Source organism: Sebastes umbrosus, chromosome 3 (genome assembly GCF_015220745.1).
Source record: "Sebastes umbrosus isolate fSebUmb1 chromosome 3, fSebUmb1.pri, whole genome shotgun sequence".
Taxonomy (NCBI): domain Eukaryota; kingdom Metazoa; phylum Chordata; class Actinopteri; order Perciformes; family Sebastidae; genus Sebastes; species Sebastes umbrosus.
Genome location: NC_051271.1, coordinates 11,589,106 through 11,608,603, shown reverse-complemented (window position 1 = coordinate 11,608,603; position 19,498 = coordinate 11,589,106). Strand labels below are relative to the sequence as shown.

Here is a 19,498-nt window from a genome sequence, read left to right as displayed (position 1 = left end):
GTCTCCTGGCTCTGGAGGCTCTCCTGGCACTGATGTTAAAGACGAGCTGTTATGTTGCTTACACCTCAATCATTGCCTCCTTCCTTCCCTCGCGCACGTAAAAAATGCATGCACACACACACACTCTCTCTCTCTCTCTCTCTGAGTCGCCAAATGCCAAACAGCCAAAGGGGTGTCATGTTTCTGCACAGTCATAGAGGGTATGTAGGACACACACACACACACACACACACACACACACACACACACACATACACACACATACACACACACACAAACATGGATACTCATATTTAGAGGCTGCTGAAAATGTCAACCTTTCAAAAAGAAAAAAAGAGGGCATTCCTCAGAGGCCAAAGTATGTCAGTGAGAGTCTGATCAAGTGTGTCACAGATATGTGACATGACTTTAAAAGGAAAACATGAGAGCAACCATCATGTCCTAGAATAAAATACTTTAAAAGGCATATATTCCCTCATGCAATTCAGTCCTAAAGTATAAATATATGACTTGTATTTCCCTTTTTTGAAAAGGGACAATAGGCCTCCAATTAGAAAGCTAACTTACTGTTGCACATATGGCCCTGATAGAGTCATGCTTAAAGCTACAGCTGGTAACTTTAATTAAAAATAACTTTTTGTAATATTTGCTCAAACTGTCACTATATTTCTGACGCTTGTACATGAGACGGATAATCGTTGAAAGATCAGGTTCCTCTGCCTCCTCCTCGTGCTCCTAATGGCATTTGGAAGATTCCACCGCGCCCGAACCAAAACAACCTATCGGAGCCGAGCAGTCTCCACAAGTCCAGACATACCAACCCGACATCGAAGAACTAGCGGCGACGAAGGCCATCTGTTGCGTCGCCTCACATCGCATTTGTCTTGGCCAAAAGGTTGCACTCGAACACACCGCAAAGACTACTGCCGACGACCGACTACCACGTATGTTCTGCACCTGCGTGAGATGAAATAACTCTCCTCACCAGCAGGCGGCGGTAGTCTGTATTTGTCATTCAAAAAGGGAAACCAGAAGACCGAGGACGGCGGATATACAAGCCGTTGTTATGGTACGTACATAAAAAAAAGCGCTATTTTGTCATTTGAGGAGCTATTTCACCAACATAATTAAAATCTTTCATCCTGGTTGGAGTTACACAACTCATATCTTATCACAAACTATGGCTGCAATTATGCAATATTATACTTTTAGAGCTAGTGCTGCTAGCAACTTTCATTGGATAAGAGTTGGCAACACTGGGCTGGGTTTTTCCATTGGATCATTTTTTTTAAATCTAGCATATTCTTGCTAGTTTCTTAAAGGAACAGTGTGTAACATATTATATTTATAACTATGCTTTCATTAGTATATAATCACCTGAAAGTAAGAATTGTCGTATTTCATTTCTACATAGGGAGCGGATCCTCTAAATGGAGTCCACCATGTTGCACCATCATGTTTCTACAGTAGCCCAGAACAGACAAACCAAACACTGGCTCTAGAGAGAGAGCCTTGGTGGTGCCGCCAGCCGCCGTCTGACTTCCGTTGCTCCTTAAGTAGAGTTATTGTGGTAAGGATGGCCTCTGAGCGGGGCGAACAGCGTTACCGCGGCGGCTCACGTTACTGCAGTCTTGGGAAGGGAGGAGTGAGTGGAGGGGCACTCAGTTGGTTGCAATCTGCAACCACACGACTAGATGCCCCCAAATCCTAAACACTGTACCTTTAATTATATAATCAATAATATAATTATTACCAACCCTAGCTTTAAACACCTTTCAAAATATAAATAACAGACTAATCCTTTCAGCACGATCATCAGGTCATCAGGGGATGGGTGTGGTTGCACTGAGCTGGAGATGCTTGTCATACTCTCCTACGGAGAAAGGTTCATCAGGTTTGTGAGGTTTCAATGTCAGTGCTTCCAATGTCATCCCTCCAGTTAATCATAAATCAAATTACTCAGCCAGTCCATTTTCATTGCGCTGCCAACAGGTGAGAGATGAAACAACTTCCAAACATGAGACTAGATGCTCTTTGCTGCAGTTTGAACATGCAGAAAGTTGAGTTTCAGCTTCAGCTGTCTGTTCTGAAATGGCGGACTCTCTGACACAGCAAGAATTATGCAATCTTCTTATAGAGTTTCAATCACATTTCAGCCATTATGTATTCCAGGAGAGACAAGCAAAACCCACACATACACACACTCTGTCACACAAACTGATCTAAATCTCTTTTTTCCTCTGAGCTGTAAGTGAAAGCTTCATTTAGCTAATGGACGCTCAGCCCAACACAGTGATCCCTGGCAGTTCGTATAGAGCTTCCTGGCAGGAGGGACACCGCTGAGCTCCGGCCAGCGCAGATTAATATTCACGTCCCTGTGACCGCTGACCTTTGTTCTAATCACACGTGGTAATAAATGGTCACGTTTATTTGGTGTTCTTTTATAGGCCAAAGTGTCAGATGGGATGAATGTTGGAGGAAAAAGAGGAAATAATGTAAATGCGTGCAGATTAAAGAGTAATATCACTCACCAAGGATTAACATCTGGGTAGATTAGAGGAGAAGTCTAATTGTGAGGAAACGAAACAGCTCACAAACACACACACAAAATGACACACTCGTAATGAACAAACTCTCTCTCTCTCACACACAGAGATAAATCCAAAATTATACACTCAACTTACAAAAACATACGCATGTGTTCACAAAGTCACGCTGCCTAAAACTGGGAGCTAAACTAATCTGTCAAGAAGGTGTTTTATTTATATCACTCACTCACTGCAACAGCGTGACTGTGGGTTTGGCAGACAGGGAGTATATCTCTTTCTCTCCCTCTCTTTAACTAAGATGGACAGCCCTCTGCCCTTGGCGCCAGATTCTGGCCTTCGCCACCCCGTTGCTGCTTTCTAGGATCTGACTCTTCAGTTAGCAACGAACACACCGCTGAGGGAAACACTTTAAGATTCCTGTGTGACATTCCAGCGGCTCCCGCTGTCTTCAAAATGACTCAAGTCAAGACACCACTGATGATATTACAACTAGGCTACTGTTATTAATTTTAAGATACATTTACTGAACTGTATCTTACAATGATACAGAAAATGACAATTGTGAAAATGCGATGTTGTTCCCGCATGACCTGTGCTATTACTAACAGTGTTATCCAAGTGATACACTGTGCTGATATTTGTAATTAGCTCATGACAAAAATCCAGTTTCTACTTAAAACCTTGATTTTAAAGTCTCTGCAATGATATCAATTAGTTGTCAATATGGCTGTCAATCAATAAAAATATTTAATCGCGATTAACCGCTGCCCCCTTAGTCGATTAGTCGACTAATAGTTTTGGTCTTAGTCGTTTTCATACTTTTTTCATGCTGAATGACTTATTTCCAAGAAACTTGTGAGCACATTTCTGGTAAACACAAGATTTAAAGATTTAAAGTGGTGCTTTTGTGTGACTCTTTGTGGAGAAACTCAGTTTGACAGATTTGTCGATTAAATTGACTAGGAGGTAACTAGGGGACAGCCATAGTTACTTCCAATTATGCAGACCGAACATTTTAGATTTATAGAATTTCATGTCTGTTGTTGTTCTCATCAACAGAGCTCTGACTCTATTGACTGCAATGCTGACAGTACTATTATAGATAATGGTTCTGTAATTGTGTGGAGTGCTTTTCCACTGACGTGATTCTGATCCACTCGTTTCCTTAAGAGTAATTCTGCTGCTAATTACGGATAACATGATACTTTTGAATCATCATCTCGGCCTCCGATCACTGTGGTGGTTGTGGAAATTGGTATCCTTGAAATGTTATAAAGTTTCAAATGGCATCACATCTGTGGAAAATGTCAATTTACCACCGTCAGGATGATCGTAACACTGTGGTGCGTTCGACTGGCAGGGAGAAACCACTCCTCAGCTGCCAGCGACACAAAAATACATTAACAAAAATGTCAAAAATGCCTGCAGGAGGAATTCAAGTACTTGACTAAAAGGAACAGAGTGTAGGATTTTGCATCATCTAATGGAGAGGTTGCAGAGAGAGTCAGTGTGAAGAGTGTGTGTACAGTACGTAAGAAGTGAGTGGTGAAGCAAGAGAGAGAGAGCGGCGGCGTTGACTTTGTGCGAGCGAACAAGTGAGCGAGTGGAGCAGAAGACAGTTAGTTTAGCTTTGAGAATATCAAGAGAATGTTCAGTGGAAGTGACAGTTTGTGCAGAAATAAATGCTGCAGCTCCACAAGATGAACAAAGGTTTCCCGTGTTTTGTTTCCCCGACGGCTGGGTGGAGTGACGAGGGTTAACTCCGGAGCCAGTTATGTTATCGGCTCCGGTCCAAGCAGGAAAAGTTAACACAGCGGTTTGTCCGTTCTGGGCTACTGTAGAAACATGGCTGCTGGCTCTGTGAAGAGAGGACCTGCTCCATATGTAGATATAAACGGCTCATTCTAAGCTATTGAAAACATGATTTTTAAATTTCAGGTGATTATACACACAAAAAAACATACTTATTAATATATATTCCATTTCTGCCAATAGATCCCCCTAAATGTTACACACTGTTCCTTTAAGAAGAATGTGTGTGTGTATGTATATGTGTGCAAGCTTGTGCATGCATTTAAGCATGTGTAGTCAGAAACAAACACGGGAACATGAACAAATTAATTAACATTTATGCGATGTAAATTTGAATATGACCATTGACAATAACACTTAACATAAACCATAAAATGTCAATTAAGTTTGTCAGTGTGAGCTGTGTGTGATCAGTTAATCAAGTAAAATGACCTACAGTTACCTGTTTACGGGTAAAGTCATATGAGCTGAGTGGTATTTAACTCCCTATAAAATTACATCTAGTGTATTACATTAGATTATGGCCACTCTCAGAAACAGTCACACACACACACACACACAAGCAAAGTGAGAGCATGACTGGGATATATATGAAAATGTCACCCGCATTTTTGGGCACTTGACAAGGGCTCAAGTGTGATCATCTGACAGAGACTATGAAGGGCAGGGCTCTCCTGTTGCTGTGTTTTTGTGTGTGTGGGTGTGTGTGTGTGTGTGTGTGTGTGTGTGTGTGTGTGTGTGAGAGTGTGTGTGTGTGTGTGAGAGAGAGAGAGTTTGTGTGTAGAATCACAGCCCTAAATAGTCAGGCTTCCCTCTAGGTACAAAACAAAAACCTACGGTGCTCATGACAACAAATAGGTGGGCAGGTGCCACTTCCTGTCTGCCAACCAATTACAGCCCAGGGTATAAATAGTTGGTATTAAACTCCTGGAGTATTACAAAAGGCCAACAGCAATGAGACAGCACAAAATGTGAGCAGCTGATGAAATGCACGCCCGCACACAAGACACAGACTCACGTAGGCACACTCCCCAAGCTCCTTTAAGCCACCTTGTGACTACCGTAAATCACATTGACATAGACAGGGACAGGGGGTGCGGGTGTACAGGGGATCTAGGGGGAAGTATTTTACACCCTCCCAAATCCCTCCTCCTCAGAGGAATGTGGGTGAGGCTGTATATGCAGCTGTCAGAGGGACGTAGATACGTCACATGCAACTGAGATTGGAGGGGGAAAATGGGCGTGGCGGAGGGAAGAGGAGGTAGAGGTGAGGGTGGTCATGATCTTCAGAGGGCGGCCTGCCAGGTTAAAGAATGCGCTGACCTATAGCTCACTTATGGGATGCCAACCGTGACACAGCAGCGTGAAGATTGGATTCAGCAGGTTTGTCAGACAGACCAGTTAACAGCTTTGACCTACGTCTGTGACCGTAGTATGTGCTGTATGTTACCATCAAGTGTGCTAAATTAACCATTAAACAGCAGATTTCAGAAAACATGCAGTTGTGTTTGATATCCAGAACACAGTCAAACTGTAAAAAAGCGAACTTTAGTGAAACTGTATATTTGCTGTTGAATGATGCGAAACACATTCACTTCAAATAAGCCAAAAACAAGATTTTTTTGACTATAAAACAGCTTATTTTTCTTGACTAAAAACACCATCATTATGCTGACAAGCTCTAGACTTAAATTGATGAGAACATAACGAATAAAAATAAGTACAACTAATACTGTTTGTTCTTAAGTCAAAGGGCTTATAGACTAAATCCTTCCTTGACTTTGTGACCCTCTAATGTGTTTTGTTGCACAATGGACAGTGGTCATCCCACAGCGTAAGTGACAGCAGAAACAGAAACGTCATCAGAGTTTCCTTACCTGGTTACAGGTGCTGATGTCTACTCCGTTCTTCAGGAAGTCGAGGACTTTGTCGATGTTTCCCGCTCTGGCAGCCCGCAGGAAACTGGTGTTACTGTCAGACTGGAGAGATGAAGACAGAAAGGAGGCAGATATTAACAACAGGAATACAAGCATGTTTTTCATTTTTTGTTTCATCAATTATTTTTGTTAGAGGTGCTAACATGTATAATGGTCACAGTAAGGGTTAATTCAGAACATATTAGGTCAGACTGTATTTATTGTATGAAAAATATTGTGTATATAAACAACATTATTGTTACCCAGCACACATCATTTTAATTTAATTATTTGCAAGGCATTTTTTTTCACCCCACGTTTTTGTCTTAGTTGTTTTTATGTACAGATCTGCATAAAAAATTCAAGTCAATTTGGAAGGATGGAAGTACATTAGCTTGTTATTGCTGTGCATGACGGGGTTTCTTTGATATAAAAGGCTTCAGAGAGTGTTTTGTGGTTTTATGGAAGTAAGACTTCCTGCTTGTATCAATAGTTTGCCTGAGTAGGCTTTTCTAAATTTAACCACCAGACATAGGCTGCACAAGCAGCTGCAACACACACATACATGCTCTACATGTATGTTTTCCTCAATTTATGTGTATATACGACCATAGATTGTATATAAGAAGTATGCACCCACTGAATTTAAAGTTACACACTGAACTCCTCACATGTACTCAGGGAGGATGTTTTACAGTTAAACCTTACTATCAAAGCTGAACAGTAACAGTGGAGTAAGATCACAGTACATTTTGAACTTTAATGGAAAGTAAATCCTTTTAAATAATAAGAAAGAAAAACACAAAAGGAACAAATATGTAATCAAGTTGAAATAAGAAAAGTAAGGGTTAAAATATGTTAAAATGATAAAATGAAAATTAGCCAATATCAGTCAATAATATAAGTCTGCTGGTATATTAAGTGGTACAAATAATTATTTTCATTATCAATTAATCTTGTGATTATTTTTTCGATTAATCGATAATTAATCTAAAAAAATGTCAGAAAATTGTGAAAAATGCACATTCAATTTTAGTTACAGTTAAAGTCACATATTTGTATGTTTTATATTATTTGCAAAGGACTACTAGCTGTATTGATTTGAGAGTGTTGACGAAGTTTTAACCTCTATAGTGGAGCTAAGACAGTAACGCGTCAATCAAACACAACTGGGTGTTAAAGGTCAGCACAATCAATCTCCTCATCACATGTGTGGGATGAGGACACACCCCTGTGTAGGATCAAAGGGTCAAACCTCTCACATGGGATGTCACCACACACAAACCAGCAGATTAATACAACATGCTTTCTTGAACACTTCGTCGATGTAACAGAAAACAGGAAAGCTGATGAACCGTGTTTCTGTCTCCACATCTTACCAGCGAATCATCAGCTTCAGATCCAGAGTCAGCGGCTCCGTAGTAGTCAGTGTGATGCTTTAAATCCTTGTCACTCCCAGTGGTCTTTAACCTTTTATCTGATCCACAGGCCTTGCATGATGCTGCGTTGCCCATGGTTACCATCCAAATCAGCTAACAACTCCCCAGCTGTACCTAAAAACTGTGGCCTTCCTTCACTCACTGTATGGTACTAAATGGTCCAATCCTTGTAGTTTCTCACTTTACGTCCAGTAAAAGCCTATCTAGTCCACTTCCCTGATGTTTGGCCGCATCAATCAATCTTACAATCCATTAAATCTTTCCACCTCTTCTGCCAAATCTCACTTATATCACTATTACCACCACTCTTCCGCCTCTCTGTGCCCTTTTATCCCTCGCCCAGCAAAAACTCTTCCGTCTTGGATTCCTCTCTCTTAGTGTGTGAACGGAAGAGCCAAGGCCCAGTCCTGCCTACTGTTCCTCCCTCAACCCTCGCTGCTTCTCCCGCCTTGGCTATTTTTACCATTCCAGACCCTCTCTCCAATGAACACCACAGCCCCTTGCTGTGTGTACCCAGGGTGGGGTGCACGACAGCTGGGTTTGAGTCGGGCTGGAGACCGCATGGCTGCGGTGCTCTCCAGGAACGCCAAGGGTCATGATGCAGTGATAGAAGTTGAGCCCGCACACAGTACTCAGATCACCTTACACGGACATTTGAAAACATTGTCATCATCATTAGGTGCATGTAATAAACGTCTGATATGTAGACATGGTTCAGAACACATGGTCGGTAACGTTTTATCCATGTGCATGGGGCTTCCTAGGAGCACATGCTTTTACAGCCATGACTGCAGAATATTCCAGATACTGGCTTATGCTTTGGATAACAAGTTAATATGTCTCTTCAGATTATAATCACAAATGCACATTAGGGGTGTAAGAAAAAATTCTCAAAAACGCTGCATCGATTTTGAAATAATAGTTTACATGGAAAGACTGACTCAGCCATTTTTTTTTTCATTGGGAAAGATATGCGCCTTCATAGTGTATGTGCCTTCTCAAATTAGTGCTATGATGTTGGATAATACAGGGACTGTGATAAATGCGAATGCAGATTACGCTGTTCTGATTGCATAGAAAAGTAAACTTTTTTTCATTTGGTTATACCATGACGCTTTCCGAAAATTATATTTTTAAAAAATTGCAATATATCACCTGGTTTATAGTATTGTAATATATCGCAATATATTGAATCGTAACCCATTTATCATGATACGTGTCATATCACCAGATTCTTGCCAATACGAAGCCCTAATGCACATTATAACAGACTTGCAAACATGTATGTTTGTAATTGTCTGTCTATGCTGCAGAATGCTTTTCAGTAACGTCTGCTTTCGTTGACTTGTTCGTCTCTCTGCCAAGCAACCGCACACACACACACACACACACACACACACACACACACACACATGCAGATTGGAATGATTGAGAACCAGCTGTAATCTCTGTATTTGTAAAGGATTTGACCTGCAGTCATTCATGTAATGGAGGATACTGGATTATACACTGTACAGTGTCCAAGTCTGTGCATTGGAGGAACACCAAAACTCTACTCAGTATCATAAATAATTGAATACATTTTTACCACTGCCATGATAACTCTGAGTACACACACAATAGGGATGCTCGATTATGGCAAAAATCATAATCCTGATTATTTTGGTCAATATCGAGATCGTGATTATTTAACACGATTACTCATTGACTTTAGAAACATCGTTCTTTTAGAAAGACATTTTGTGGCCTACATTTTAAAGTTAAATGCATCAATCTGGTGCACTTTGACAGCAAAATTAAGAGGCTAGATCTAAGAAGAACTTTATGCTCTTGTAAACAATTTAATCATAAACACATCGGTTGCATAGATATGAATGTTGATGACATGAGGGGATCCTCCCACACCGAGTGGCCGTCCCTGACCCGCCGAGCGGGGCGAAAGAGCACCGCTGTAAAGGAAAGGGGTGCGCTGGATTTATAACACAAGACAAAACAAGAGCGTCATTGTGAAACAGAATGCGGCACAATAATTGTTTTATTTAGACTATCTTGTTTTCATAATAGTTGGAAGCCAAAATTGTAATTGAAATTCGATTTACTTGCATAGCCCTAACACACAATATTAATTTGATTAGGACAACAAGTGCTGTCAAACACAGGTTTGGTCCAGATAAAGAGAATGTGGCACTGAAAATGAAGCACTTGATCTATTCATAGGTCATTTCATCTCTAAAGACAAACTATTACTAACTACTCACTAGGGCTTTGAGTAGATTAGACATTCCTTTTTTAACTATTAGCTGTTAAATCTGATTACCTGGCAGGCATCAGTTAAAATTGTACATCAGAACATCTCAAACGTGGTTTCATTCAACAGTTAAACCACCATCCAAAGTGAGTGCGTAAGGTCTAAGGCACAATATTGAGTGTAGGTCACCCACGTTTTCAGAGCCCTAAACACAATCACTGTAGTTACGTATGTGAAACGTAAGAAAGTAGACTTGAAGTGTAAAAATAGTTTAAAGCGTATCTGTTCCATCAGATCCGTGTGGACACACTGTAACCGAACCATGGTAACTGACAAGTCAGCTAAAAAGAATTACAATTATTCAAAAAACAAAAAGCTTCTTTCCTTCGGTAAATGTTCGTGGTATAAGAGCAATGATACACCGTGTTCCAATATTAGAAAATAATGAACTCAGTGAAAGACATTTATTCACTATTCACACACTTTGTCCATTACTTTCTCTTTTCATTCTCCATTGGGGCTGGGCGATATGGCCAAAATCTTCTATCACGATAAAAGTAATTTCACATCTTGATAACGATATATATCACGTTATAGCATGTTTTCTTGTAAGTCAATAAACAAATAGTCTATATGAAATAACCACAGGGTAAAGCCTACTTTTATATACTCCTGTGTGAATTAAATACTTGACAACTGAAACGTACTGAGTATCTTCTCATTTAATTAGGAACTTTAGTGCAAAATGAACTTATGAAATTATAGAGAAAAAACAAAAACATTTCCAAATATACACCGTTTATTAATCGCATTGACGTGAGTGGTATTGTAAAGTGTGATGTAAAAATAAAACATTACCAATCACCAATCTTAAAATTATATTCCCACAAAATATTTCGCATCAGAGTTTTGGACAAATTTGAGTTAGTATTTGCTGTAAGTGTAGACGACGTAATTGTGTATCACGAATATCTCGATATATGACTTCATCACGATGGGATACCATTGAAGGATGATAAATGATCATATTGAATTATTGCCTGACCCTATTCTCCATGAACTTGTACTTTATACCATAGCCAACATAGTCTTTTATCTTAAATATTACCAAAAGGTTGCTCCATACAACCACCAACATGTGACCTCCCTCTGAGCTTGAGTCTTTCTCACATCTGTCATCTACTCCATCATCATCCACACTACATGATAAATCATCTGAGAGGACAGCAGCAACAGCACACGCTACATGTATGTCAACCACATCCACACATCTGTGCAACCCCCACAACCCACTCTCTCACACAATGTCCAACCACCAACGCTCACGGTATACTCTTAAGCTCGCAAGAGCATGTGACGTTGAAATCTAAATGGTACAACAAGTTAGTGAATGTGATTTTTGTCAGAGGGATTATGTGCGTTTTACCTGCCGCTTTCGCTCGGCTTTCTCCCGCTGCCGTCTCCTCCTCTCCCTGGCTTTCTGTAGAGCACTGTACTCGGGATTTGCCTCAAACTCGCGAGCTTTCTTCAGGTGTGCCGCAGCGTGGGCCATGACGTCACCTTTCTACCTCTTTTTGTCTCAAAAAATGTTTTTATGAGGTGCTGAAGTTTCACTTTTCATATGTCCTTAACACACGCTAAGCACCACATATACACTTAACCTTTGCAGATGCCAAACAACTTTTCTGTATTAATTTTAAAGAGTAATTAAGTGTCAGCAATGTGCTAAGTTACATGAAAAAAGTAACTTCCCAGGAAAGTTTCTGATATCGGTATTCAAATGGTTAAAAGAGATCCACCTTGAAATTAGTGTTCATCTGCTCCTCAACTGAAAATGCAGTAAAAACAAAAATAAAAAATCATGAATTAGCTCCAAAAATGATCCTGTTCAGTCTATTTCCTCTCTTAGGAGGAGAATCAGCCTCTGTCCGTCCACATCAAGCCACAAAGCAGCCACTGGATTTCCACATTCTCACACAAAATACCCCCGAGGTCCACACATCCATTTACGCCAAATGAAAATCAACCATTCACACAAACATGAGAGAGGAAGAGGATGACTGAAAAGAGTTGCTGAATGAGGAGAGAGAGACCCATCTGCTTACTCCCTACATGTCCCAACACACACTCTAAAACACACTCACACACATAGGGGAATGACCCAGTCCAGATGTACATGAAAACCCTACTCCATGTGAACAGATGTGACTACAAAGCATGTTTGTGTGTGTGTGTATGCGCACGTGCATGCATGTTAATGTGTGTATGTGAGCTACAGTGACAGTAAAGTGTTTATTGTGTAAGGGGTTTAGGGAGGCTGCATGCCAGCAGCCAGCTGACAGCCGCAGCTACAGTACTCTCCGCTGCGAGCTGCTACCGATGTAAAAAATGCACTTTGTTCTGAGGGAAAGGGGGCACATGAGGAGAAGGAGAGGTTAATGGTTGAGGAGGGGGGGTGGGATGGATTAGAGGAGGAGAAATAAGGTGAATATTAAAGCCATTTTGTGTAGAAATTTCCAGCACTGGTGGCCACCAATTGTAGTATCAGAAAAGGATTCCTCTATGGACAAACTTTTTCACGTCAAGGACCCCTAACCTGACACAAATTTCACCGCGGATCGGACCTCCATTTGATACGATTTTGTCCCAGGGTCCCCAATCTGATACGATTTTTGCATTTTGATATTTTATTGCAGAAAGTGTATGAAACCCATGACCAAAATAGTTTCTGTTATCATGTTACTTTTGTCATTGGGTTACTTTTTTTTACTACTATATTTGTATATATTTTTTTATATTTTGCTTTTTACTGTTTACTTATTATTACATCTTTATTGTTTACTTACTAATTTATTATATCTTGTGTTTTTTTTACTGAAGCCACTTGTTTGCACTGTCCCCTTTGCTGCTGTAACTCTGCTAATTGCCCCGCTGTGGGACTAATAAAGGATTATCACATCTTATTTTTGGATGGAATTATAGTGAAATTAAATTATTCCCCTTTTTGCTATGATACTCCCTCAAGGATTCCCTGAACCACTGAATAGGCTGACAGAACGGCAGAAATGAAATCCATTTTTGTGCATTTGCAAAGGTTCAACTGACAAGCCAAATTAGGTAAATTTAAGCACCGCCATCTGCAGTTGGTAAACAATGTCACACAATTAGTTTTCATGTGCGCCATTTTGGTGAAATATTTATCCAACATATTTCCTTTTTTTTTTTTTTTTTACATTGCTTTTAGAGTTACTTTCCATCTTCTTCTGTTAATTGCACAGATAAAGTTAAAGGCTAAACTTTTTGGAGAAGTTAAGAGGATTTGTGCACTTACATGATCACAGAAGCGGGGACTACAAAGACACTGATGGCATTCTTGTGTGTCATGTTAACCCTCCTATCTGGTGTTGTTAAAAGAACAGATATTAAAGGGATAGTTCGGGTGTTTTGAAGTGGGGTTGTATGAGGTACTTATTCATAATCAGTGTATTACTTACAGTAGATGACGGTCGGCACGCCCCCAGTCTGGAAAAACAGACAGGAGTACCATCACAGGAGCAAAGCAATGTACTGCTGTGGACGGGGGCAGCAGCAAAACATATTTTAGCCAACTAAAAGAAAGGCTCACCAAAAAGAAAAAAACAATATCCGTTTAAGTATATGCTATATTTAGAATATTTTCCAACAGCAAACTGAACTGAAAGTAAAACGCATCTATTCTGTTTTTGTCAACAGAGCCTGCTGGCTTTGGAGAGACCATAGATAAGTTTCGTTTTCGGTTCAGTTTCCCGTCGGAAAGTAGAAGGAAAGATGGCAAGATAAAGCGGTGAAAATATTCTAAATATAGGCCAAAATATGTTTTTCTGCCGTCCCCGTCCACAGCAGTACATTGCTTTTCTCCGTCCTGGTGCTCCTGTCTGTTTCTCCAAACTGGGGGCGCCCTGACCACCATCTACTGTAAGTAATACATCTACTATGAATAAGTACCTCATACAACACCACTTCAAAACACCCGAACTATCCCTTTAAAACGCAGAGGGTATATTAAGACATTTGATAGTGCTGTGTTCAACAGCAGTGTGATTCATACAGAAAGAAGCAGACAGTACGGGGGAAAGTGAGGTTATTAGGGGACACAAAGAGGACAAAATAAAAAAAAAAGCTGAATAATGAAGAGCATCTGCAAAGAAGAGTGGGGAGGAAGAGAGCCAGGGTGGCTACGGGCTGTCCTTCTGTGAGAAAGCAGAGAAGACGGGACGCACCACTCGGTCCAGAGGGGGAGCAGTGAGCACAGAACGGCAGCTCCCAGTCGCCTGCAAGTTACAGGCTTCCCCCTGCATGGTGGGAAAGTGGGTCGGTCTGAATCTCAACTGCACTGCACTGGTATCTGATGGGATATGATTTGACAGCTTGAGGGTGTGTGTGTGTGTGTGTGTGTGTGTGTCCACCACCAGCAGACGGGTGTCAAGGTCCTCTCTGTCAAAGCAGCTAATGTTAGCAGTTTTAAATTTCAGCACCAGGGACAGGGACACTAATATCTCACACCTCTATTTCTGTTCACACATTTAGACGGATACGTTTTCACAGGCCCAGTCAACAACAATAACAACATCAGCAACATCTCTGTCTACTAGCGATCGTGAATGGGACAGATCTGCTGAATCACTCCACACAGTAATAATGCGGTCTAAAATGCTCTCTACTCTGGTGCATACAGCAGACTGAGTGCTTCATTCAGCTCCATAATGATGCTGTTTGAACATTTCTGTGGCTGTGCTCTGCTTCTATAGCACCCTCTGCTGGTGGAACAGAGAATAAGGCAACAGATCTTTGATATAACACAATAAATAGAGGAAATAACAGAGTATTAATACAGAGATAACGGTATAAAAAGGAAGAATTAATTTTATTCTACTTCTGATTTCTGAAAAAAAAAAAAAAAATCCTCAGACTTACTTATTTATTTAGGATTGTTAATCAATTTTTAAATATTATCAATATTTAACCAAGATTTATAAAAGTGCTTATAATAAATGGTGAAAAGTGACGATCAGTGTTTCCCAAAGCCCAAGATGACGTCCTCAAATGTCTTGTTTTGTCCACAACAAAATATATTAAATTTACTATCACAGAGGAGTAAAGAAACCAGAAAATAATCACATTGAAGAAGCTGGAATCAGAGAATTTAGATTTTTGTTTTCTTAAAAAATAACTCAAACTGATTAATCAATTGTCAAAATTATTGGCAATTTATTTAATAGTTGACAACTAATCGTACTAAGCTGTAGTATATTATTAAACATAGAATCAATCTAACCATTTTTTTGTTAATTAGGGCCAACTCACATTTTTACCAAGCAAAACAGCACCGTTTCCCAACGGTGCATCAAAAAGTAAGCCAAAGTTTGACTTGTGCTAAAAAATGACTACAACAGAATCTCAAAATGACTTCATTTTTGCCATTTCCATGAGTCCATGCCATATCTTTATGCCCCAGTCATTTAGTACTTGATATTACTTGACGTTTTTGAAATGATCTTTTTGTGTTTTATATCTTGCTTCCTACAAATGATTAAGTGCATATATTAAAACTGAAAATGAAAAGTAAACACACAGATCTTCCCTATAACAGTATGTACTCTATAATGCAAGCACATCTACACTTCTAAAAAGTGACAACTACTGTCCTGTACTTCTCGGGTTTCAGCTTCAACAGACAAAATCTATACGCTCATTGATCTGCATGTTAGTTGAGACTGAAACAGTGTTCTTCCAGTAATATTGTTACAGTTGTGCGTGTGTGTGCAGACAGACAGTATGTCTTAATAATACTATGCTACTAACTTTTCCCTGTATTGTATATGCATCAGCAAAAGCTGATCAATGACCTCTATTGATCCCTTCCATCACTCATGCAAAATGAGGATACATTATAAACTTAAAAAGTGTGTGTGTGTGTGTGTGTGTGTGCGTGTGTGCGTGTCCATTTAGGAGTCAGATTACACTGAGAGGGTGCTCCACAGAGAGCTGATGTGAGCTCCTGTTTCTATTGTTTTAGTAGACCTCATACATGGGGAGGAGTTAATGGTCTGCTTTTCATTTTATAGATCCAAAGGCTTTTATGAGGCCCATTAGGACTCTATGATAGACAGATGTGGGAGATGCAGAGACCAGTGCACATATCGCTGCCCGTCACGTGCCTGTTCATGTGCTTGAAATTGTGAGTGGGTGTGTATGCAGGTTCGGTGTGTATGTCATGTACTAGGGCTGGGCGACATGGAGAAAATCAAATATCACAATATTTGTAACGAAATATCTCGATTTTGATATTGTGACGATATCGTAGGGTTGACTATTGGTGCTTTCACAAAATATTTACAAAATTAGATTTTTGATAAATAATCATCAGTATTGTGGATATAATGACTGAGTGGATAAAGATAATGACTAATGACTGACTGGTAAGTTCAGAAAATTACATCACTTTACTGTGATCCAGCCTTTAAAGTAGGCAGTAGGCAGTATATTTTTGGCATCATTGGGCAAAAATTCCATTAATAACCTTTCAGCATATTGTAATTCAAGTGTTCTAAGAGAAAACTAGACTTCTGCACCTCCTCATGGCTCTGTTTTCAGGCTTTAAAAAGCCCGTGACAGGAGACTTTGACCAATCACAGGTAATTTCATTGAAAGAGAGCGTTCCTATTGGCTGTGCTCCGGTCATGTGACCAGAACTTGGCGTTCCTTCAGATTTCATAATAGCGACGGCGTCACAAACATTCTCATTTTACAGCTAAACCGTGCACTACAAGATGATTCTGAAAACATTTGAGGCGAGAAATAGGCATTAACGTAACATAATATTGATTCATATTTGATCAGCGCTGCTTAGTTTGACCATTTGTTCAAAGACAGCAGATGGATAGCAGACCTCAGATCAGCTCTTACTGCTTGTTTTCCTCCAGTCTGTGAAATAATGCAGATGCAGCACCAGAGGACACCGGAGGACAGAGAGGCACATGATTTTTTTCAGGTTACTCGTTTCATGTACTACTTTCACGATATAGCGACCGTTTTATAAAAATTACTTTTTTTTAAATTATATTTACTCCAATCTCGCCTACTGCTGCTTTAAAACCGGGACGACAACACGTGTCGTATAACGATATCCAAAATCTAAGACGATATCTAGTCTCATATCACGATATCAATATAATATTGATATATTGCCCAGCCTGAAAGCCTGATAACAGAGCCATGAGGAGGTGCAGAAGTCTAGTTATCTCTCAGAACACTTGAATTACAATATGCTGAAAGGTTATTATGGATTTTTTGCCCAATGACGCCAAAAAACATTCTGCCTACTGCAGCTTTAATCTAAATTTTATCGAAATCGCTAGATGGCCTACTGCAATTTTCAAATCGCAAGAGTCGCAATATTTCTTAAAGGTGAAATCGTTCAGCCCTAGTTCAGGTTTATTCTTTGTCTTTTGTGTTTGATTCTTACTTGCTACTTCTGTATTCAGTGCTTGCTCTCAACTCCATTATCAAGCAAAAGAAATGTAACTTTTACAATAAATAAATAAATGTTCACTGTGATGGATTGCCTATTTGCAGCTTGTTTGTCTCTGCAAAGTTTATTTTCATATCATTCTCATCATGGACTTAAATGAACCAGCGGCAGCCTGCATAAGAGAAATGCATTAATCGATTCTATGCTTTGGAACACAGTTATCTGTAATGTAAAGTAAATCATTTGCAGTAAATTAGCTCAATCATACAAAACCACTGGTTTGTTTCTCTAACTCATCTGTGTGCTCCTGGGAGCCACTACCTTTATTTGTTATGCTGTTATTTCTCTGGTTGTTATGGATGTTGTTGTTGTTGTTGTCGTTTATGATTTGTCTGCCTGCTAATGGAACCATAGTGCTGATTGGAGGAGTTCTGCAAGTGATGAGCGTCTGGCAGCGCTGTAATGCATCTGAGATTTAATGCAGGGAGGATCTTTCTCTTTCAGATGACTCATTTAGACTCCTAGAAGCCCATCCATTTTTCATGACCACGATTTTAAACCTCCTCCGAACTGCTCCTCGCTGAGAAATACTAGTTTGCATTAGTGCTTACATCTGTTTGGTTTAAGTGATGCATTAGGCTTATGTTAACCTGGAAAGCGAGTGTCTGAGTGACTGGAAGGTCTTCTTGGGAGCGATACAGCCGAAGGCCTGAATCCCTTCACCAATAACCACTGGACAAGAGGTAAATACAGTGGACGGGAAGGCCCGAACCAAAGAGACCCAGCTACTTCCTACGCTTCAATACATTTCCCATTACTATCAACACAAGTGCATCACTGAAGGACTTCATCTAAGGGCCGCTAGATGCTGGCCAAGAAAACTCCTGCATAGAAGAAACAATCCCAATTTCTCACACGCTCTACAACACACTCATTTCCAGAGAAAGTTCAGGTCTGAATAGTTAAGTTGCATTACAGAGACTTCAAGGAAAAGCGTCTGGAGAGAAATAGTTCCAGTACATAACTCTCCATAACTTGTCGTTATTATATTTCCGTTTGTGCACAGTTTAAACAAACAAAATACCATGGTTACTTTTTGAGCATAAGAGATGGTGGTACATGTACTTTGGATAGGGCTGTCATGATATCAGATTTTTTACTACACGGTTAAAAGAAACAATGCCAATTTCTCACACGCTCGACAACAACACATTGGTTTCCAGAGAAAGTTCAGGACTGAATAGTTAAAAAAAAGAATTCACGATAACAATATTATCACGATAACTAAAGAAAATTTGAGAAAAATAAATAATGCTATCGTTCAAATTCATCTTTAACGTTGTTTTTTGTGTGTTTTGTCGTTTGTTTGGCAAATTAATTACACTAAATATACAAATGTACGGAGGTGGAGAGAGAGTCTGTAACCATAACTGTATATATAAAATGATTTCAGAGGCGATTATTTACACAATATCAAAAATATAATATAAATATATATATATATATAAACAGAGCTTTGGAGATAGGCTGATTGTTCCCCCTGCTTCCCATCTTTATGTTGTGTACTAATGAACTGTTGGCTCCAGCTCCATACTTAACACAGAACCATGAGAGTAGTATAGATCCTCTAATAGCACAAACAGAATAAGCGTATTTCCCGATATGTCTAACTATTCCTGTAAGTACAATATGTTTTGGTATTTTTTCAGCCTATCACAGTCAGTCGCAGCAAACAACACATTTGCATCGCTCTATTTTATTCCATGGCTTCATAATAAAGACAGCCCATCCAGAAATCTGAAGGATTATTTTTGTAAATACCTGCTCAAGACAAAAACAGGAGGTCTGCAGCGCCCACACTGAAACTCAGACTATGCACACACACACACACACACACACACACTGATCCTTTTCCTTCAGGATATTGATCCTAAAACTGCAGCTGAACCTGCATCACATGACTGTAACATGAGAAAATCACTGCAGTTTTTTCTACCTGCCTGATGCCAAAAACGAAATGTTCA

The 19,498-nt window shown here is 39.8% G+C and overlaps 1 protein-coding gene across 3 annotated transcripts in view; it reads right to left on the bottom strand.

The window, feature by feature from the left end:
• Positions 1 to 19,498, bottom strand: part of ank2a (ankyrin 2a, neuronal) — a 100,117-nt gene that overhangs the window by 69,488 nt on the left and 11,131 nt on the right. For all 3 annotated transcript variants that reach the window (XM_037763770.1, XM_037763771.1, XM_037763772.1), the window contains exon 2: positions 6,239 to 6,340. In XM_037763770.1, the coding sequence (XP_037619698.1) occupies positions 6,239 to 6,340 (102 nt within the window). The remainder of the gene's footprint in view (positions 1 to 6,238; positions 6,341 to 19,498) is intronic.